The 25,006-nt window shown below is 32.6% G+C and overlaps 1 protein-coding gene across 1 annotated transcript in view; it reads left to right on the top strand.

The window, feature by feature from the left end:
- Positions 1-24,451, top strand: part of LOC140436043 (lipase member I-like) — a 28,164-nt gene extending 3,713 nt beyond the window's left edge. Inside the window, exons 2-4 of the mRNA XM_072524756.1 lie at positions 5,708-6,100; positions 21,507-21,791; positions 24,057-24,451. Of these exons, the coding sequence (XP_072380857.1) occupies positions 5,708-6,100; positions 21,507-21,791; positions 24,057-24,286 (908 nt within the window). The 3' untranslated portion in view covers positions 24,287-24,451. The remainder of the gene's footprint in view (positions 1-5,707; positions 6,101-21,506; positions 21,792-24,056) is intronic.
- The last annotated feature ends 555 nt before the right edge of the window (positions 24,452-25,006 follow it).

The raw sequence follows: 25,006 nt of genomic DNA, 5'->3' as shown, positions 1-25,006 counted from the left end.
CAGTATGTACAAAATTGACATACACCAACAGATATCTGAGTTCAAAATCAAACTAAAGTACCAGTGGCGCACCTAGAATATTCCTGGTGGGGGGTTAGTTGGACACCAAAATTTTTTTTTGCTACCTCTGTTAGTTTAATTTAAAGTACTAAAGATAGCAGTGCCAAAGATTCAGGTATCTGTTATCCTGCCTACCAACTAAAACCACCCTCTCCTACTTGTGCGAAATTGACTGTCGTACGTACCGTACTCCGAAAGTGGGATGGCCGCTGTGAGGCTGACAATACAAGTTAATTCGTACTATGTTAGTACGAATCAACTTGTTGATGTTAGTGTGCAGACTTTATTTACAAATTTTGTGAGAAGCGAGTATTAGGTGGTAAGTAAATATTTTATGGTATGCAGGATTTTTAACAACTACATTACGTTGTATGTATTAAACAAATTGCCAATTTTAATTTTTAACTGAATTATGACTTAGGTCACACTTACCTCGTTTATATTGCCTACTGGGGTAAATATGACTACGTGCACTGAGCCAACTGTGAACTTGCAAAACTATCTTTTAATTTTTAAGATTGAACATGGTGAGAAACTATAAATGGAAGTCGGTTCGAGCAACCAAATATACCCAGAATGATTTAAATCACGCAGTGGCATAGATAAACAGAGGGGTTTGTTCGATATACCGGGCACATAAATTGTATAATATTTCTAAAACAACATTGTTCTATAATGTGACTGGTGCTCGATGAGTTAAAAGCAAATCGCAAGGGAGGGCTCCAGTGATTCCACTCCAAGATGAGACTAGATTGGCCCAAGGACTAAAAACTATGGAGCAGTGGGGATTTGGAATATCCAGATTGGAACTACTAGAGATTGTTCGCGAATTTGTTACCAAAAATGACATAAAGACTACATTTAAGGATAACACTCCTGGAGATGAGTGGTTCTGGAGTTTTAAAAGACGTTACCAACTTAGCATAAAAAACCCCAAGCTGTGGAGTACTCCAGAAAAAAAAATTACAGATGCTTTCATCATCCAAGAATATTTTGATATTCTCAAAAAAACTTTAGTTTAACTAAACTTAGAGGACAAGCCGCAACTCGTGTGGAATATGGACGAAACATCCATTTCTCACGACCCCAAAAAAAACCAAAGTTGTAGGAGCTAAAGGTAAACCAAGTTCCAGAACTACTTCCGGTCCGGGAAGAGAAAACATAACGGTTCTTTCAGCAGTGTCTGCATCAGGGACAAAGGCACCAACACTAAACGTATTCAAGGGAAAAAATATTTGGGACTCCTGGCTACCAGATAACAAGAACTCATTTCCGGAAACTGCTTATGCAGCCGGTCCCAATGGATGGATGAAGAATGACGTATTTTTTAATTATTAAAACAAAGTTTATTCCCGCATTCGGAGAAAATAGGCCGGTACTGTTGATATATGACGATCATAGTACCCATACTAGTATTAAACTAGTTGAATTAGCACGACAGAATGATATTACAATCATCAAACTTCCTCCTCATACCAGCCACCTTCTGCAGCCTTTGGATTTAGCCGTATTTAAGTCTCTATAAGACGCTTAAGATCAACAACTTGTAACCTGACAGAGACATAATACTGGCCTTAAAATTGTAAAAAAAGAGTTTTCTCTGACGATAGGCACTACATGGAAAAACGTAAGCGTAGAAATTATCAAAATTGGTTTTAGAAAAGCTGGTATATATCCATTTAACCGTCATGTAATTTTAGAGGAAAAATATCACCCTAAAAGCTTAAAAAAATGGAAAGAATAAAAGAGTTTAAAAGACCAAACAGTAGTTGTAGCTGAAACCGCAAATACTAATATGGATGCTATTACCGCCTGTAATATTGATCAGTCGGCAAATAAAGACCAGATTGTGAAAAACCATACAACCAATATTTCTGATGCATGCATGTATAATGTAACTTTAAGTAGTAGTTCTTCAACAATAAGTTTTAAGGAGCTGCTATTAAACACTGTTAAACAGACAAATAAGCAAAGTCCTTCGGGCTCAAAAAGAAAAAAAGTAGCTGCAAGGGCAGAAGTCGTTTCTTCCGAAGAAGTTCTGAATAAACTTACAGAAGAAAATAGATTAAAGAACATGAAAGAAATAAAAAAACAAACAAAATAAGAAGACGCAGAAAGAAAAAAGAAGCAAATATTCAAAAACCGAAGAGGATTCAGAAACGAGAAGAAACTTTTAGTAGCTCAGCTTCCGATTCTGGTAGAATATGTTGACTCTGAAGATGATTTAGATCCTGAAATATTTGAAGAAAACGAGCAAATAATTGAGAAAGAAGTGCCAACAGTTGGAGAGTTGGGAAAGACCCAAATCGCGCTGGGTATTTGGGTTGTTGTACACATCTAAAAAACATATTAAACATTTTATTGGAAGAATTGATAACAAGATTGAAAATGAATGAAAAATTTGCTTTTTAAGATATAAAAAGAGTAGTAACACCTTTTTTGACCTGATATAGAAGACACGGATATGATAGTTGAAGACGATATCGTAAAAACTTTACCAGAACCCGTTAAAGACAGAAGAAATCATTTTATCGGGTTGAACCTTTAAATCTTAAAAAGCTTTTAACTTGCTTAAAAATAAATAAATTAAAATTTTTCAAACACTAAAAAATTCTCTTGCAATTTTAAATTATTTACACTTGCCCCAAAAATAACACAAGCTGCTGTAAGCTAAAGTCCATCATCACACTTACCCCAAATTGACGGGAAAGTGTGAACCATAGATACTTAAAAAAAATTTAACATAATTTCCACATCTGATGTTACGAACGTGCCCAAATTTAAGTATATGTTGTAAAGTCCATAAGCTTTCTAGGAAAAAAATATCAGGACTTAAAACATCTCTTAAATCATGCAAAATATGTCATTAAACTCATCTAACTGAAAACTATTTCACACTTCGACGGGTTCACCTTATATGAGGGGTTGGAATTTCTTGCTAATGTTTAAATGGACACAACAGATCAGCATGTAGATGTAATTGATTCGTGGTGTAAAAAAGATGCTAATGATATTAAAAAACTTCTAGACTGGTTTTCATCATATGATCCCTTTCCTAAAATTAATAAAATCGTATCTATTGCTTCTGGAGTTATTGGTGACGATAAGATTAAGTGCCATAAAGCTCGTGAAGTTGGGATTGCTTCCACGTCTAGAATGGCAGGTGAAACATTTATCAATATAATATTAAAATGTTATGAAAAAGTACTCCCACTTTTAGTTGTGAGTAGCACCGTGAAAGTTCACGAAGAAGAAGTAACTATAGACCCTGTATTATTATTTAAACGCATGAGTATCACTAAAGCCTTTGAGAATGAGATTGAAAAATTTTTTGAGCATGAATTAGCCTCTTACCCCTATCTTATCACTTTTCGATGCAACTGGAATGCGTAAAACAACATTTATCAAGTTCAAACATGGCTAAGCAATCAACTGAATCCAGAAGACTGGGGTTGGAAATTGATAGATAATACTCTGGAACCGATTAAAACTTTACTCTCACCTGCTCCAGTCCTGCTCACTCTTGCTCAAATGTCCAATTGAGTACAATGACTCAGCCATATTTGAACAATGTATGAACATCCAGCAAGAGAAAGAAGAAGAAATCAAAGACGACTTGACTGTTGAAGTAGACTTTCAGGAGTATGTATCTGATTAAAATATCTAAAGAAATCAAAACAATAGTTAACCTAATATTCAATAGCAATATCAATAATCAATATCGATAATAAGGTAATATCTGCAACTTGAAGGGTATCATCATCATCATTGGCTCCTCAACCCATGGTGGGTCTTGGCCTGTTCAAGGATAAGTCTCCATTCTCTCCCATTCTTCGCCTTGGCTTTCCAGTTTGGTACTCCCAACATTCTCAAGTCTTCCTCCACCTGATCGTTAAATCGTGCTCTTGGTATGCTTCTTCTTCTCACTCCATCTATTCTTTGGTTATAAATATGTTTTGGCGGCGCCATCTCATTCATTCTCTCTAAGGGACCTAACCACCGCAGCCGGTTTATTTTGATGGACCTAATAATACCTGGTTTGTCAACAGGCAATAAAGTACGAAATTATAGCGTCTACGCCATAATCCGCCCTCCTGTACTCCTCCATAGATATGCCGGAGGATTTTACGTTCAAAGCATCTTAAACGTTCTTTATCGCTCTTTGTCATCGTCCATGTTTTCGGCACGTAGGTGAGGATGGGCTTGATAAGAGTTCTGTATATCACTAGTTTCGTTCTTTTTGTAACGGCATGTTGTTTAAAAAATTTTTAATTCCTAACAGGCTCTATTTGTCAGGTATATTCGTCTGTTAATTTCTGCACTTACTGTATTATTCGGATTAATTTGTGAGCCTAGGTATATAAACTCTCTTACTCCTTCGAAAGTATATGTTCCGATCGTTAGAGATCTTCGGGTTGTGCTGCTTGTATATAATTTGATACTTTCATATACTTCGTCTTACTAGTGTTAACCTCTATAGTCCCATTCTTTTTGTTGCTGCTTCAAGCGCCTTGAATGATTCGACCACGTCCGCCTTTCTTCTTGCAATAATGTCTCTTATCGCTTTCTCTAGTGCAATATTGAATAGAAGGCATGACAGGCAGTCTCCTTGTCTAAGTCCTATCGGAGACTGGAACGTTCTGGAAACTCCGTTTTGCACTCTAACTTTACACTCGACTCTTGAGAGGTTCGCTTTCACCAATTTTACTAAGTGTACTGGTATGCTGAATTCTATCATGGCCTTGTACAGTGCGTTTCTTTCAATACTATCATAGGCACATCTAAAATCAACAAACAGGTGATGAGTATCAATGCCATACTCATATGTTTTTTCCAGAGCTTGCCTTAGGAGGAATACTTGATCGGTCGTTGATCTTTCTTTACGAAACCAACACTGATATTTACCTATTATGTCTTCACAATATCACGATAGTCGGTCGTAAAGAATATATGCCAATATTTTGTGTTACGTTTAGGAGGATTATTCCTCTGTAGTTACTTGACGGGTATTGTTCCCTTAAATTATCCTAAAATTGTCATGACAGTTACTGAGTAGGCCTACAGGGAAAATCACAGTAAAAAAAACGCACCGAGTACACTACCTAGCAGGCGGAGTGGAAATGTATGCATATAATGTATAATGTGACTCTTAAGAATCGCAATATCTCAGGAATGATGACCACTTTTGTAGAGAATTTTAAGATCTACAACTTTGCTTTAAGGTTTTTTGATAAAACTTACCGTTTTCGAGAAACATAAAAAAACCTCAAATTTTGTTGACGTCGAATAACTTTTGTAGCACATATACGATCAATGGGGGTTTTTAAAATTTTATTTGTAATGGTAAACCTAAACTCTAAATTAATATTTGGTTTTCCGGGAGTTTTTGTTATTTTAAATGTCTATATTGACCGGAGTAGTAATTGAAATTACACACCATGATATTTAGAAGTTTTATTTATAAAAACCACTTATATTAATTCACTTTTACATTATAATTACATATATTGCACAATTAATACATATATTGTACGTATATTAAAAGACATTTCTTCATTAATTTAAATTAAATTAACTTAAATTAAAACTATATTTAGATAATTTTTGACACTGGAATCTATATTTACCGATTTAGTTTGTATTTTAGAGGAACTCATCGAAGAATACGCAGAGATAAGTGCTATAAACTACACACTTGCCAATGCACAGCGCGATGATGTTAGCTTCCTATACGCAAATGGATTATCTGGACTTGTTGAATTAACTTCATCTAATGCATCTTATGTGATAAACTTGGCTCATCCAGTTGTTTTCCTTACTCACGGCTATCAACAAAATATATCTCTCCCATGGTTTAATATAATCAGAGATAATTACCTTAAGAGAACATCTGGAAAAGTTAATATTATTTTTTTAAATTGGTGTGAGGCTGCTTCGAATTCATTGGATGTTTCTTTTGCAAATGTCTATCCCATCGGATACTATATCAGTGAATTCGTTGTAGCTACTAAAATTCGTCTAGAGAGTATTCACTTCATAGGTAAGTTAAATGTTTGTTTGTAATTAATACTGAATTCTTATACAGGGTGTCCCCGAAAATAGTGCGTTTCTTTAAAGTATGGATATAATACGCAATTTGGTACTATAATAATATTGTTTATTCTTATAATGTTTATGGGATTGTTTCCATGAAGAGTTCCATATAGTAGAATAGGGGTAGTTTACCCCCTGCCTGGGGTTGATTAACTAGAACTCACTGGATACTCATAATTACTTTATTGGTTCTCTAAGTACAATAATAGAGAGAGTACCCAGTTTTACGGATGATAACACTAGCTTCGACTGTTCACTCTTAATTCTTAATTCTTAATAATAATTAATAATATTGATCTACTCCCGTTATTTTCCAGCTATTTAACTCATGTGTAACTCAATTATTTTTCTTCAGTATGTTATATTTACTGACAGTAAAAGCGTGGTCGACAGATTTAACAATATTCAAACAGTCAAACACATAAACCACATTGAACTGAAAATTCTTAAAATTCTTTATGAAACTATACAATTAGGATTAAATGTAATAATTACATGGATCAAGGGCCATTCGGGAATAAAAGGCAATGAGATCGTTGACAATTTGGCTAAATCAACATATATGCTTGGAGAAAAAGTAAACAGAAATTTAATTCCAGCGACAGATATTGACACCGTTAGTAGACAAAAACTTAAAAATAATTGGCATTTACATTACAGAGAATGTAAGACTGGCTTAAACTTTTATCATTGTAACACTAGGATACCCTCAATAAGATGGTTCTACACAGAATCTAATCAACATTTTATAAAGACCATTAATCGGCTGAGAGCAAATCATGCTCTTACTCCATCTTACATGCATGGAATCGACTTATCAAATAGTCCCAATTGTACTTGTGGTAAAATAGGCGATCTAACACATATTATATTAGAATGTGATTTACAAGTTATTGATATAAACGAACTTTATAAGGAATTAATAAATTCTAAGTGTTGTTTTCCAACAAACCTTAATCTTTTAATATTTTCAAATAATATGGAAATTCTTCATTGCATTTACAAACATGTTAAAATATGTAAATATAAGTTGTAAATAGTATATAGGCATAATCTGTTAATATGATTTGAAAAAAAAAAACAAAAAAAAAGTATACCACAAAGTAAAAAAAAACATAAAAGAAATAAGAAAATAGGAAAAGAACAAAAAAAAGCAAAAAACAAAAAGCAACAAAACAAAAAAAAAAGAAAACAAAAAAAAAACAAGAAAATAATAAAAGAATAAAAAAATAAAAATAAAAATAAAAATATATTAAAACAAAATTTATGTATCCATAAAAATATTAGGTATATGTAGTACTAACATTTGACTATGAATCTGCAATCAATAATGAATAAAAATTCAGTCGATTTTAACAATAAACACAAATAAGTCTGGCTAATTGGCTCTGCCAAAGCGATTTTTCAGAAAAAAAAACTCACGTGCGTTTGTTTATCTAATAATGTTTTACTAATATAATTTGTACACAATATCAACCAAGCTTTTGATTACATTGCAAATTTCACTAGGTCAGCGCGTGTTCCAGTTACACCGATATTTTCAATGTCATAAACAAACAATCGCGTTTGGCAATAAGCAATTACTATTAAAAGGGTTTTAAATTTTTAAACTGAATTGGGTTACTTAGATCTAATGCTTAATTAAATCCCGTTACATCCCTATCCCTCAAAAGCAAAATTTTCCGAGTGCTGTTCGTTTTCAATCAATTAAACTATTTTTACTCTTTCTTTTCGAAAGAAGAAAATTTTTCGTGTCATCATCAACTGATTACTGTACATACATACATACATACATTATTTACATTCACTATTTACATATACATATTTATAGAATTATATACAAATTTTTGGTATATATTTCCTTATATTTAGTAACAAAAAAAACCTCGAACCATCGAACAAAGAAATGAAATTAAAGGTCAATAAACTTTGCTTTCATTTTCTGTGTCCTTTTGATTACCTTAACATCAGCATATTATAAGGTTACCCTGATTGTTCCCTTGTAATATGCTATTTATTATCCTTCATTATGCCTTATGTTATTTATTAGCTTAATATTTTACGTACGTTATTTTACCTTGTGATTTGGCTACTGTTTCGGCTTCTTTATTCTGTATTACGTATCCTTCTATGTATTTGCTTATTTCGCATTATACGTCAATATATCTGTTCCCATTTTCATCCATCTCAAATAGGCTCACCAGGTCTATGAATATCGTATCAAATGCGCTGGTGGCTGTCGATGTGATAATGGGTTCCTTGTTTATGATTAAGTGCTTATGCCTTTGGCAGTCGTCGCATCGCTTCACATATTTCTCAACATTTCTCCGTAATCCATTCCAGAAATAGTATTTTCTTATATTTCTGCACTATACATATACATCCTATTTATTCTTCCATATAATATATATCTATTTTTCCCAGTTTTGTATCTTCGGAATAAAACTTGTAATTTATATTTCTGGATTATTTACATTTATGATTCCTATATGTAACATAATCTTAATCGGTTTATCTATTAATCCTGCTGTAAATTCCTTCGCAACTTCTTTTTCTCTATTATTGTAACTGTTTATTCTATTTTCGGTTCGATCTCCAAATTAATTTCGCCAAATATGTAATAATATTGACATATAGTTTTCAAAATAATCTGATTCATCATTTTTTCGCCTGTGTGCGTACTTAATTTACTCAACATATTTTCTTCTCTTGCATATAAATACAATAATTGTAGGGAATCGTTCTTCATTGTGACAAACTTTTCCAATATTTTTTTAATTTAGTCCATTAAAAAAAATCATAATTCTTATCATTAAGTAATTATTGTCGTGCTAAAGCCGCAGGACTCTTAGCGGGTTGGGATTCAAGTACCACCCTAGGTTATCCCCTTAGCAGCCTCCTGCTTGACGTAGATTTTAATCCTTAAGGTCGAACCATATCAAGTTTGCCTACATTCCTGATAAAAAGATCTACTTCAGGTACTAGATTCGTATTCGCATCGTTACGAAATATGCTCCCTCTGTGCCTCTATTTCTGTGGCATCTCACCTGTGTCCATTGATTATTCTTTCTTCTTTGTTGTGATTGCCATTTTTCTCTGTTTCTGTAAAATCTATTACGATATATCCTCGTATCCTGTCTTTCATATTCACTTATATTTCTATAATTTTTGTTCTTATATTCTTTTCTTCCTTCGAATTTATTTTTATAATATCCATATATTACATTCTTACCTTCTTTCCCTAAATTAAAATCGTATTTGTTCCCGTAATTTTACACTCTTCCTTGTGTGCTATCTTTTGTCGCGTCGATCGATAAAAATTTGGACATTACTTCGTGCGTGGTTGTGAAGTTACATGCTTGCAATATTAATTTAGCTTTTTCTGTGTTGACGTTGCGTTTCATTGTTGCAACTACAGTTTCCGCTGTTCTTTTAGCTGTTCTGCTAATTCTTCAACTTCAGATGCATCGACCTCTCCATCTTTATGTCATTGTCTTTTCTTCGCCAATTTAGCTATTACCGTCTTCGAACCGTCGCCTCTTAGTTATCTCTTCAGTGCCGCTTCTATTCTTGGGATTATATCCTCTGTAATTATGACGTTTCTGGCCTTATTGGTTAATCTTGTCTTTATTAATTTAATCGCTGTTTCCTCGTGTCCTATCGCTATTTTCTCAAGGAGTTCTAGTGCATCTAAAAATGACTGCAGTTTACCTGCGCTTCCATCAAACTCTCAGGGCAACACCTTGCTTGCGACATTTAAAAATTCGTTGATTGTAAGAGCCATACTTATTTCTTGCTCTGTGTCGCTATGTTCTTCCTTCTTTATAGGTTGTTTTTTCTTTGTCACAGGTAAAGAAACTGGCTTAAAATCTTCTACATTTTGAGTATATCCTACATCCGAAATTTCCATGATATTATTATCGTTTAAAACTTTTCTCCATCTCCAGTTAGTCCTTGTATTTGCAACGATTCGGCCGTTTCGATGAAGGTATTTAAATCCTCTTGTCTAATTTGTACTTCTCCATGGTATATACATTGTAACAAGTCTCTTAGTGCTTCGTAAGTCACGTTTGTCAAAATTACTATAGGATGTTGACAGAGATTTGACTTAAAAATTTCCTTAAAATATGGGCTACAAACTGAAAGAACCATTTTATGTGCTTTTATGCATTTTCCTTGCGCTGCAAGCGTTACATCTTCAAAATCTTGATTCTCCCACAATGAATTTATTCCTGAACTCATATTTTCGTGGAAATTGTTCCAACATAATGAAAATTTTTCTGACGCCATGGTCAATTATCTTTAAAACTGTTTATTTTCCTTCCTTAGTTACCTATTATGTTAGAATACCTTATGTGTAACGATAATTGTAAATATCGTAATTTATTGTAGCTAAATAATTAAATAAAAAGTCATATCCGATTTCTTCGTCTATATTATTTGAACAGTTTGTCACCTAAGCAATTTCATGTCGCAATTTAATATTTTCCGACCTGTCACAGTGTATTTTCACGGTCAAATATAAATATTTTTAAAAATATACCTTAAGTAAATAAAATTATATGGCACATTTGTTTCAATAAAAAATATATAATTTGATATATAAACAGTTATTTAGTGTAATTACTATTTAAATGGGAATAAGCCACAATTAAAGGTTAAAATACGTTTATTGACGTTTCAATTTCCACTTCGGAAATCGTTCTCAACATAATTGGTATTTTGAGAACGATTTCCGAAGTGGAAATTGAAACGTCAATAAACGTATTTTAACCTTTAATTGTGGCTTATTCCCATTTAAATAGTAATTAATTTAAAATGCCACAAGAAAATAGCTTCAGAACAATATTAAGAAACAGTTATTTAGTGATAATTTTAAAAATAAATATTCTGTACTTTTAAAAGCAATAAAAAAGTTGGGTAATCAACATTCTGAACTTGACCTACTTAAATTCTTATATTCAACTAATAGGTAATAATTTCTATCTGTTAAACTGTATAATTTATATAAGGGATAAAATAAATTAACTCACATAATATATTTCACATATGGTTTTTGTTAATTCACTTTTGTCCATTTATCCATTCCATTTATTGCCCATTGTCATGAGCTGGGTTCAAAGATGCTTTCGTGAACCTCCTGGCGGGTTTGGTCCGGAATTTGGCGGGAATTTTTTTAATCGCCGATGCATTACTCCATTTTCCATTTAAATTTCTAGTTTATAGTTGCCATTTTTCATTTGTTTCTTCGGATCAGAAGATTCTTTATTCAAAAGGCAGGATCGCCATATAATAATGTTTATTCTTATACTGTTTATGGGATTGCTTCCATCAAGAGTTCCATATAGTACTTAGAACTCTATGGGTAGTTTATCCCCTGCCCGGGGTTGATTAACTAGAACTAACTGGATACTCATAATTACTTTATTGGTTCTCTAAGTCAATAAAAGAGGGAGTACCCAGTTGATGGATGACAACACTAACTTAGACTGTTCACTCTTAATTCTTAAATCCTAATAATAATTAATAATAATGATCCACTTCCGTTATTTTCCAGCTATTTAACTCACGTGCGTTTGTTTATATAATAATGTTTTACTAATGTAATTTGTACACAATATCAACCAAGCTTTTGTTTACATTGCAAATTCCACTAGGTCAGCGCGTGTTCCAGTTACACCGATATTTTCAATGTCATAAACAAACAATCGCGTTTGGCAATAAGCAATTATTATTATTAAAAGGGTTTTAAATTTTTAAACTGAATTGTGTTACTTAGATCTGATGCTTAATTAAATCCCGTTAGAGAAAAAAAATCCTCTAACATTTTTTTAAACTTAACCGTTTCAAAAAAATACATTGTTTTCCATATACCTACATACATTTTTATTTTCAGAAAATTAAATAATCTGGCAACGTCATACGTAGTGAAAGCGCTTCTGAATAAATTCGTTTATGACTTAGGAGATTTAACATAATACAACCCTTGTTTATTTACTATTCAAGGTTGTTCAAAATAATTATTGCTTGTTTTAATAATGTGGTGTTTGCTATTATCTGAATTAATTAAGGTTCTAAATAAATTATTTTTTTACTTAAGTAATCAAGTACTAGAGTTCAACTCCTAAAAAGTAATTAATGCAACTAATAAAAATGATTTGCAATGTTTTTCTAAAATGTATTGAAGTATGGCATAATTTTAAACAAGTTATTAAAATGTCAATTACTTACAATAAAAAACACTTTATCTTTTAACTGAACTGAAAAATGTGTTGAATGCCGAGGGATATAACTGAATTACATAGTTTACAGTGGAAATTAAAAACAACAGACAACGTTTAATGATTCTAATTTTTTTACACTATGCTCGGACTATCAGTAATTTGTTAACTTGTGAACTTAAATAAATTAGATACCTGTACTTACTTGAGAATAAATTATTAAAATAAATGTTTAAAGTGACCTCCACCTTGCATTGATACGACGAATACAATTATTAGTAATGCCATAGTTAACTAAATTATATCGGATAGTGGATTTCATCTTGGTTATCATAAACTAACGATTTTAGATGTCCCCAAAAATAAAAATCCAGTACATTGCAGTCGACATTTCGTGGTGGCACAGAATGGGTCCATTCCTACCAATCCAACGACGAGGATAAGTGGTATCAAGAAGATTTTTAACAGCTCAGGTAAAATATGCTAAGGCTTCGTCGTAAAGGAACCACATTTCACGACGTGTTTGCAAAGGCACGTCTTCAAGAAGTACCGGCAAAACATTTTGTAAGAAATTATAGTAGTCCTCTCCATTTAGTGTTCTGGACAATTCATATGGTCCTATCAAACGATTGTTAATTAATACAGCTCTTAAATTTATGCTAAATTTTAATAAATTAATTAAATAATGGTTCTCGTCACCCCATATGTGGCAATTATAAAAATTATGTTTCTAGTGAAATATGCTTCATGCGCACATAACACTTTAGATGAATTCACGTTTTCTGACGAGTGTATCTTGAACCACCAACAAAATGTTAATTTTAGAGGAAGATCACCGTGTTGTAAATCTTGTACTCTTTGATAGTGGTATGGATGTAGAAGTTGTTTCCTAGATGTTCTATGAACAACGTTTTTTAACATTCCAATATACATAAATTCCCGACATAAATTTGGACAGCTAAATTACTGTTATACCGCGCTTCTCCATAAATTGTAACGATTATTTTGCCTTCCATCTAGGGTATTACTATGGGAGGTTGAAAATTGGGGACATAAATTACGGGGCTAGAGATGGAGTAAGCAAAACAAACCGAAACGTCTGCAAACGGCTACGCAGGGTTTATTTGGAGAACTGGGTCGTGGATAAGTGAACGACAAGGGGACTGGATTGGGGTAACTACAAGAAATAAACAAAAAAGGGTACTTACATAAGTCTCTTGGACAAACAAAACACAAGAAGGTTCTGAAGCTATTTAAAATATGGAAGCCGCTTAGAAGAATCTTCCCGCTGGATGAAAGAAATGGCTCTTCCTTCCTAAATAATACAAAAGTGGTTAGAAACTTTTTTAAAAGAAATAATACTCTTTTTTTAGGTAAACAATTACACATTTATTGTTGTCTCACCACAAACAGTTACAAATATAAATCATCATCATCATTTAACCCGGATCTATCCACTGCTGGATATAGGTCTCCCTCAGTATTTTCCATGTATTTCTGTTTTGTGCTGTTTGCATCCAATTTTTGTCGATCCGTTTTATGTCATCAGACCATCTTGTTGGTGGACGACCTCTACTTCGATGTGCTTCTTGTCTCGGTCTCCACTGTATTATTCGCTGTGTCCATCTGTTATCCGACATTCTAGTTATGTGCCCCGCCCAGTTCCACTTAAGGGTCATAATTCTTTTTATGGCATCTGTCACTCCTGTGTCTCTCCGTCTTATTTCCTTGTTCGTGATCCGATCCCTACGAGAAATGCCTAACATCGATCGTTCCATGGCTCTTTGGGTAACACAAATTTTATTTCTTACTTTCTTGGTTAGTGTTAATGTCTCTGCACCATATGTAAGTACTGGCAACACGCACTGATTAAAGACTTTTCTTTTAAGACACATAGGCAGTTCTGATTTAAGAACATAGCTTAGCTTGAAGAATGCCACCCAAGTGAGTCCTATGCGGCGGCTTAGTTCGCACGTTTGATTATCTCTTCCTATGCGTATCTCATGTCCTAAGTACTTATATGAGGTGGTTTCTTCAATATGCATGCCATTTACTGAAATCTTTTCGCTTAACACAAGATTTGTGATGATGTGTGTTTTTGTGTGGTTGATTTTTAATCCTACTTGTAGGCTAGGTATAGTTTCTCCAGTTGCGATACTGCAGTATCGCAACTGGAGAAATATAAATAATAACAATTAAATACAAAATATCAAAAACAAACTTACTATGTTCTATACGTTTACAAACTCTAGAAGTTGGAGATACTACAAGAACTTACAATTGTTACTGGGCGATAATTGTAGCAGAAATAAATTACTACAAATGAAAAAATATCTTTTTAAGTGAAACTATGCATAGAGGTTAAATTTTTTCTAAAAGAAAAACAAAGCAAAACAAGATCTGTTATAAATAGGTATTTACCAAATGTCAAAAAAATAAAGCTAGCTGTCAGATGTCAATATTAAATTTTAAAATTGAGAACAATTAATATGACAGGTAGGCTACACCCTAACATCTACAATTTTGATTATTATAATTTCTTAAACTGTTATGAAAGCAATTATTATTAGAAAATGTTAATTTTTCCTTTAAAAGTTCAACAAAAAAAAGTTACCTGCATTTCACTAAAATTTCTGGGGTTAGGATCTGGACTTACACTGCATACCAAACAAATGCACCTCCAAACTGCGGAAATATTCTGAAACGGCTTAAGACAAACAAAATAAGGCTAGAAGTTAGGAACTGGACGCAAACTTTGAAACTCCGCTTCTTAAAAAACTGGAACACAGGTGGATATCTTTCAAAGGTATTGTAAAAGCCACAAATATCTTAGATACTCAGAAACAGTGATTACTCTTTCAAAACTGACACATTACATTGAGTATAAATCACTTTTTCAGAACAAATTAGCCGGTTCTTAACGCCGACACTCGCCTGCGTCTTTTCTATTCAAAGATTCTGCCAAACCTGGCTTTACTTCACAATAAGAAGTATGCAACTTCCTTTTCAACCGCTCACTAACTAGATCCCGATAAAAAAAACGAATAACTAAAAAACATTTGCGAATTTGAAGAAAATTCGGACTAACACGGACACCATCTGCCTTTGACAGTGGCTCCAGCGAGAGTGATGTAATTCTCTTCCGCATAAAACCTTCTCAGCGATCTAAGTGGATGTTTATTTCAGGCACAATATTAATCGGAAACGATAAAAGAAAATACCAGAGAAATACGCGTCTGTGATATATAAACAAACTTTAAAATGTATTTATTATCAACTCGTCGAAGCAAAAGGGATTGAAAATACTTTTTTGGCGTTTTAACATATACGAGGTGATTTCAATATATCATCATCATAAGTGGCTCGACAATCCGTTGTGGATCTTGGCCTGCTCACAAAGAAGTCCCCACTCCTGTCGATTCCTGGCAACTTCCCTTCATCTTCTAACCCCTAGAATCTGTAGGTCTTCTTCCACATCATCAATCCATCTCATTCGTGGTCGTCCTCTGCTTCTTGTGCCCTCTGGTTTTGAAAATGTTAATCTCTTCGTGTATTCGTGATCTGACATCCTAGCAATGTGTCCAGCCCATCTAAGTCTCTGCACTTTAACGAATTTCACAATATCTGGATCGGTGTATAACTGATACAGTTCAAAGTTGTATCTTCGACGCCATAGCCCATTTTCATTTACGGCCCAAAAATCTTTCTAAGAATTTTTCTCTCAAAAATACCAAGAAGTCTTTTATCATTTTGAGATAAGATCCACGTTTCAGCCCCATATATCAAAACTGGTCTTATTAAGGTCCTGTATATATTAAGCTTTAGTGCACGTTTTATATTTTTATTTTTTAAATATCTCTGGAGGCCGTGAACAGTTCTGTTTGCTATTGCTATGCGTCTTTTTATTTCGTCGCTTGTCGTGTTTGTTGCGTTTACTAGCGATCCAAGATATGTAAATTCTTTGACTTGCTCAAAGGTATGGTTGTTATTTTGAATTCTTTGTTGGATATTTCGAGGGTTTTTAGAAACCAACATATATTTGGTTTTTTCCTCGTTTACCACAAGTCCTAATTCACTTGCTGCGTCCGCAAGCCTTGTAAAACACTGCACCATGTCTCTCATACTTCTGCCCACTATAACTATATCGTCAGCGAATGCGAGAATTTGCGTCGATCTATTAAAAATAGTTCCATTCATTCTAATATTTAATTGTCTGATTGCCTTTTCCAAGGCAATATTAAAGAGGAGACACGCCAACGCGTCCCCCTGTCTTAGACCATTATTAATGTCAAAGAACGTAGAGTTTTCTCCTTCAATTCTAACGCATGAGCTTACGTTTTGCATTGTTAGTTGGGACAACTTAACTAACTTAGGTGGGATCCCAAAGTCTATCATTGCATTATATAATGCAGTTCTTTTCACACTGTCATAGGCTGCTTTGAAGTCAATGAAGAGATGGTGTGTTTCTATATTATATTCTAATGACTTTTTAGAATCTGCCTATGTGCTTGAATTTGATGTGTAGTTGACTTTCCAGCAGTAAATCCTCATTGATATTGACCAACAATATCCTTTGTAAAATGTTTAAGTCTTTCAGATAATACATTGCCGAAGATCTTATACGCAGATGCTAACAGAGTAATGCCTCTATAGTTCTTACACTCCAGTTGATCCCCCTTTTTATGCAATGGACATATTATTCCCTTCAGCCACTCTTCTGGTACCCATTCATTCTGCCATATAAGTACTATTAGTTTATGGATTGCTGCAAAAAGTTGATCACCACCTTTTTTATACATTTCCGAACAGATGTCATCGATTCCTGGGGCTTTATTGTCTTTGAGTTTTAGGATCGCATCTGACACTTCTCTTCTTGTTGGGTCTTCACTGTGTAGTTGACGTTGTATATTTTGTTCATTTTCTATATTGTACTCTCCTTCAATATCGTTTATATTTAGATGTTCGCTGAAATGTTGTGCCCATCTGTTAAGAACTGAGTTTTTATCATGTAGAATTTCACCGTTAGTGTCTTTACAAATTTTTAATCGTGGTTTAAATTCTCGACGGCTAATATTTAAAGATTTGTAATATTTCCTCGTTTCATTTTTTTCGAATAAACTTTGTATCTCACTGAGAGTGTTCTGTTCGTATTCCCTCTTCTTACGTCGATGGATACGTTTTTCCTCTCTTCTAAGACGTCTATACTCTTCTTTTTTTCTCCGTTTACAACCTGCGTCAATGGTTTTTTGATATGTTGCGTTCTTTCTATTTGTGGCCATTTCGCACTCATGATCAAACCAATGATTTCTTTTTTCTGACTTGGTTTTGCCCAATATTTCAACGGATTTCTGTAACACAATATCTCGTATATTTGCCCATAGTTGGTTAATATCTTCTTCTTCTTCTAAGTTTTTTGTCCTTATTTGGTCTTCTATTTGCTGTCTGTATACATTTGCAATGTCGGGATCTTTTAGTTTATTAATGTCGATTTTTTCTCTCCTTCTTCCCATCTCCTTTTTTAAATTGGATATTCTCTCTTTAAATCGTGTTTTAACTAGATAATGATTACTATCTATGTTTGCTCCTCTAAAAGACCTAACATCTAATAAGTTAGAGCAGTGTCTTGCATCGATGATGATATGATCTATTTGGTTAATCGTTTCATTATCAGAAGATTTCCAAGTTCCCTTATGTATATCTTTATGGGGAAATCTTGTCCCAGCTATAACCATGTTCTTAGACATCGCAAAGTTTATGATTCTGAGACCGTTATCATTAGATTCTACGTGTAGGCTCTCTTTTCCGATGGTGGGCGAAAATATATTCTCTCTTCCGACTTTGGCATTAAAGTCTCCTGCTATTATTTTGATGTTATTTTTTGGGCACTGATCGTACTCTCGGTCTAGTGCCTCATAGAACATGTCTTTTTCATTATCCTCTTTTTCTTCCGTTGGAGCATGGATGCTAATAATGCTAATATTAGCGAACTTCCCGATTTCAATACATACGAAAGAATATAAAAATGCTACAAAATAATCAACATATCCTGGTACTCAGGAATCGAAAACATTTTCGCGGTGACACTTAACACGATTGTTTCAAAATATCTGTTTACTAAAGCTGTGATTGTCTACGTTTAGATTTTCGTACTGCACGAAGTTGACAGATTTCTTTTTACATGCTAAAATGTATTTTCGTTTTTTGGTCAATAGTTATTACATTAAAATCATGAATGTGTTGCTTGTGTGAGTCCATTTCAAAAGGTAAAAGAAATAATAAGTTAGACTTACTCACAATCAATTTAATTTAACTAATCGGACGACCGGTTTCGCTTTCTATAATATGCAAAGCATCTTCAGGTCACGATACAAAGTTAAAATGATGCCGGTACAAAGAGTACCGGCATCATTTTAACTTTGTATCGTGACCTGAAGATGCTTTGCATATTATAGAAAGCGAAACCGGTCGTCCGATTAGTTAAATTAAATTGATTGTGAGTAAGTCTAACTTATTATTTCTTTTACCTTTAGTTATTACATTAATTTACAATTTCAGTTTTCTTACAATAAAATAAACGTAACAAAGTCTTAAAAGCATAAACATGCTTGTTAACTTAATCTGTCTAGTATTGACAGATTTATGTTTATTGTTTTTTTTTTTCAAATAATTATTATACTTTTACAGTTTCTAATCCAATTTCTATATTTTTTTATCTAGTATAATTTAAATTTATTAAATTGTTACATAACTCCCTTTTTTTACCTAAGCAGTAACTAATTTTTTATACAAATAAAAATTTCTGATATTTTTATAATTTATGTTCAGTTGATTGTATATTCTCGGAGCAAAATATTCAATTGAAAGTTGCGTGATTGTTTTTAAAGTGTGAAGACATTCGACAATAAATTTTCTTCTTGTTTCATAATTTGCCACTTTTACTGTAAGAGGAATTTTATCTTTATGAATATTTTTAAGTAGCTCTAAGCAGTACAATTGCCAAACATCAAGAACCTGAGTTTCATGAAAAAGTTGGTCTGAAGGATATGTTTTTCGTTTTCCATGTATTAGTTTAAGAAACCATTTCTGAGTAGCTACTCCACCCCATCCTAAACTCCCATATACAAGATGAGATTGTACTAGAGATAGGTAAAGCATTTTAAGTTGTTCAACATCCAAAAACTCTTTTAAATAGCGGAATTTTGGTAGTAGTCCTCATATTTTTCTTTTAATATTTTTTATTTAAAATTATTTTATGTACTCTGCTTTAAATATTTTTTTGTTGTTTTTTATTTATTTTTAATGAATTAAAAGTTGGCAGAGAATTTTTATATATTGTAAAGCGTATATTTAGTTTTTTCATAATTTAATGTGAGTTTGTTTATTTGCAACCATGTTTTTATAATTTTGAAGTCTTCTTCTGCTATAATTTTAAGATCTTGCCAATTATCGGCCTTATAAAAAATTGCGGTGTCATTAGCAAAACTAATTATGTTTCCAACAGTTTTTAGTTTGAGCATGTCATTAACATAGAGTGTAAAAAGTAGAGGGCCTAAAACAATCCCTTGCGGTAAGCCATAAAATTAATTACTTCAGGATCACTTTTGACACCATCAATTTCTACAAATTGTTTTCTGTCAGTTAAGTAACTTTTTAGGTCAAAACCCATTCTCTCAGACCATACTTCTCAAGTTTTTTCAACAAGATCTCGTGAGATATAGTGTCAAACGCCTTAGAGAGATCGACAAATATGCATTAGTTTATGCATATTCGTATTCGCATAAACGTAGTTTCGTTTACTAGACTCAAAAGCTTCTGATATTGGTAATGTTAGTTTACAAATAGCATCTTGTGTCGATACTCTTTCTCTAAAACCACATTGGTAATCCGATACTATAATAATCCTATCCAAAAAACTTACTTATCTATTTTTTTAAATTTTTTCAAATATTTTGGAAAAAACATACAACAAAGAGACTGGTCTGTAGTTAATCACGTCTTCTTTATTTCCTGTTTTAAACAGAGGTTTGATTTTGCCTATTTTCAGACATTCTGGAAAACAACCATCCTGATTACATGCATTAATAAGAAAAGTTAAAGGAGTAATAATTTCTTTCTTAATTTGTTTGATGGTTTCTGTCTTGATACCATCTCAGCCAGGAGATTTTTTGTGTTTTAAAAATTGTATTGTATTAACCACTTCCTTTTGGTCAACGAGATACAAGTGTACATGTCGCTTAGGATCTATTTCCTCAATCTGGTCATTACAAATGGGTATTTTTGTGCACACCTTTGTCCTAATGTACTGTAATGTGTATTAAATTCATTTGCAATTTCTTTTCTGTCGGTTATTGTTTCTCCTGTTTTGGGTTTAACCGATTCAATTTTTGTATTTCCTTTTATTTTTCCGCACAATAAATTAATTACATTCCAAAGTGATGAAGAAGAGGTCTTATTTTTTTCAATTCGATGTTTTGTATAATTTCTTTTTGCAGTTTTAACTAAAAGTCTTAATTTATTTTTATAATCTGTATATCGTTGTTTTTTTTTAAGTTATCTTAGGGATCTTGGATTAGCTGATCATACAATCTATGTTTTCCATGTACAGACTTTGAAAGTCCGTCTTTCATCCAATCTTTGTTAAAAACGGTTTTTACATCATTTCTTTTTAAAATAATTGTATTTTTGTTTATTAAATTTAAAATTTTGTCGATTAAAAGTTTTACCGCTTCATTTTTATTTGTTTTATTGTAAATATCCAACCATTTTTCCTGCTTCAAATTGTTTTTTAGATTCTTGTAGTTGATGTACTTCTTTATTGTTATTTTGTTTTCTTTGGTTTTGGTTAGACTAGAGATGGAAACTGCGATTGGATAATGATCTGAAGTAGTATTATTTTCAAATACAAATGAAGTAATGTTAGTGTAACCAGCAGGTCTTTTTAATAAATAATATTGTATTTTTCAATTAACTACAACAGCAAAATCCTCATAACGAATGATTTTTGTTTTAAGATGCACATCCATTGGAGAAGATATGAATATATTCTGTTACGATAGAGAGTTTTAAGATATTTAGTTCTAATTATAAATGCACTTACCTATTACTTAAAATTAACCTGTTTGTTAATTTCAGGTTTCGACTTAGGAGCCCATATTGGCGGATTCCTTGGAAAGATATTGTATCTACACACATCCACAAAGATAGGCCGAATTACTGCTTTAGATCCAACTGGCCCTAAGTTCGATCGTGCAAACGTTCCTATTAATTCAAGACTTGACAAATCTGATGCCAACTATGTTGAAGTACATCATTGCGATGTACAAGCACTGGGGGTTACTAAACCATACGGTCATGTTGATTATTATATTAATGGTGGATATAACCAGCCTGGATGTTCTACTGATATAGTTGAAAACAGTAAGTTAAATATTTCTATTATTAAAGCGAAGCTTCTATACTGGCGTTGTATTACTTTTTTCTCTATAGTAAAATGCTGAAGCGATTCTACTCATCATAATATTTATTCTAAGCAAGTTTATATTAAAAACTGCATAAAAAATAACTAACAAAATACAGACATTAAATAAAAAGTAAAAAATTAAAAGAATACCTGTCAATAAAAGATGTAAAACAAGCAGAAAAAATAAAAAATCGATACTAGAATTCGATTCGCAACGATTAAATAATTTCATATAAATACAATATCAGATTTTTACACTTAAATCGGCGAGAAGGGAAAGCGGATAATATGTCTATAAACAGGCATTTTGACATTTTGACAGAAATCCATTATAAGTATGAAAACGCGCCGTTTTGTATAGAAACCGGACATATACTCATACTAATAATGCTTTTATGTGTATTAGAAATTACGGTTTTGTGGAAAAACCGGATATGTACTGGACATGTCCACTTTTTCTACAAAAGCTACAACGCATGTCTATTCGTCTAAATATACATATGTCATTCGGCACTATGCAAGGTGTACAAGATGATAATCTCGAATTAAGAATTAAAAAAAGGCGAAATCCAGAGTGTGGGAAGGCTGTTATCAATAAAAAAGCAGGACAATCTGGACAACAGTATACTGATTATGAAAGTCGTATTATTCCAAGCAAAACGATTGGAGAACCCTGCAGGTATGTTGTTATAACCTCTAATTTTGTTAAATATTTAATTCTTACTAGACGTATTACATTGTAGATGTAAAAAGCAATGCTTTCTTTTTCCCAATGTAGGGAAGAGATTTTCACAAAATTTTCTAAAATAAGACCACAAATAAAATAAATTAGAACACAAAAATGCTCAAGACGCTTATCTTAAGTCCCTTATTGAAATTTTGACAGTTGCCCGACGGCGTCCTAAACAAAACACTGAAGATAACAGAAGAAAACCACATGAACACTCATTTTCGTACAGAGTGACAAGTACAGGAGTTTATTCTGTTTGTAAATCTGTATTTTTAAGTCTGCATGCTATAACGAAACACAGAGTAGATCGAAACACACACACATATTAAGTAATGTCCTTTCAAACTAGCATACTACACTGGACGCGAAGTGAAATATTTGAACGAAAAACTTAATATAAAAATAATGCATTCGTTATTTTCGGAAAAATTTCCAGATGTTCCAGTTAAATATGTATTTTATAGAGCTGTTTTTACAGACATCTATCAGTTATGCTTCGGCAGGCCTAAGATTGACACCTGCAGCAAATGCGAAGAACTAGATTTAAAAATAAAGTCCCAATATTTGAATGATAATACTAACAGGGTAGCAATAGCTGAAAAGATGGTGCATGTACGTCGATCAAAAAATTTTATTTATATGGCCTACTGCAGAAGGTGAAGGTGAATCCGCAGAACTTCGATTAATTCCTTTTTATCTTGGTATTTTGTGTTGTATTGTTTATATCATAATTCATAATAAATAATCCTAAAACAATGTTTTCTAAAAACCGGATGTGTCCAATTGGCCAATAAATAAATATTTATATTCTGTCCCCTGATAATTATTGCCTTCATTAAATTTTGTATCAATATTTATCAGTGATGGATTGCTCTATACAGTGGTACTAATTGTAATTAAAAAAAATTAAAATTGTAATTCAAATTTTGTTAAATACTGGATAGTTCTCAATGGAGGAAGTTTTTTCTTATTTACCGCTAACTTGATTTTTGTGACATGTCCACTTTCTCTTCCCACTGATTTAATTATCACTATTATATTGAAGTGCAACAAAAATAGTTATTAGTACAGTATCAGTATAAAATACCTACTGGAAATTCGTACTTCACCGTTGTCTCGTTCACCGAGAATATCATATTTATTATACAATCACGTTTTGTGAGACGGTGACGAAATTAGTAGCAGATATTTCTGGTCACTGATCACGGTTATCGAAGTTAGCAAGGAATGGTAGTTGCCGGTGATTTCTAAATCACCGATAATGAAATCACGTCCCATTACTAGATCACGTTGTCATATATGTAGCCTAGACTTGGACGATTAGAGTGTTCATATCGTAGTTTATAATTTCTCTAACATCATCTCAACATTCCGACTGTGAAAGACTATACTTCTTTATTGACCATTTTTTAAAAATCTATTTGCATGCCTATTGACTATTTTTTAAATGTCATCTATTATTTAAAATATATATATTCATATATTATTTTAGGCGACTGTAGTCATTTGAGGTGTCCATATGTTTACGCAGAGTCACTAGACATCAATATACTGGTTAAAAAAGGCACGTTTGTAAGTGATGGCGTTTTAATTTATGTACGTCCCAATATCTTCAGCATACCAACTTTCTATGGGGGTTCTGCATGGGCTATTCCAAGGTTTCAAAATGGAATTTATTTTGTCAAAACGTCGCATAGAGCACCTTACCTAAGTTTTTTTTAATAATTTTTATAATGTATTTATTATTTATTTTGATACATGGTGTATTAGACAAAAATTAGCAGACTGAAATTTGACTGCGTTTAATATACTTAGAGTGAAACTTATGTTAAAAAGAATATTATTTAAGTTAATGTAATTAATATATAAGATAAAAATAAACTATTACTTGAATTTGTGTTCTTTTATTTATTGCAATATATTCTAATCTATGCGATAGCACATATAATAATTATGTGGTCGGCGGACAAAAGCAGACAAGTCAATTTTTGAGGAAAAATTTTTATTTAAAAACATCTAAAAAATTATATTTGCAGCTGAAATAAAACAGACATATCAAATAGAGATCTTTGTCATACTCACAATTTTATTCAGTTTAGGGAAGATCTCAACCAGCCAAGTCCTTTTATCTGATTTAGATCGGCCTATACCTAACCAAAACGTTTGACTTAACTGATTAGGGATTAGGTTCCAGGTGCATTTGTCCAGTTTCCAGTTATCAGTGGAATGCTTGCTACAGAGTAGTTTGACGGAATCATGAGACAATGGTATTATGTAAACGATAGTTTTATTTAATTTTTAATGTGGGTATTCATTGCATTGTCTTTTTCTCGTTTCATATCTCTTTCTAATGTTTTCATTATTGGTATAACGTGTGACATGTGGTATGTACATGTCATCAAAATCTACATTCAAAGCTAAATACATACATGAAATGATTAG

This window comes from Diabrotica undecimpunctata, chromosome 3 (genome assembly GCF_040954645.1).
Source record: "Diabrotica undecimpunctata isolate CICGRU chromosome 3, icDiaUnde3, whole genome shotgun sequence".
Classification (NCBI taxonomy): domain Eukaryota; kingdom Metazoa; phylum Arthropoda; class Insecta; order Coleoptera; family Chrysomelidae; genus Diabrotica; species Diabrotica undecimpunctata.
Note: the sequence above shows the minus strand (reverse complement) of the source record. Positions and strands in the feature narration are given on the sequence as shown.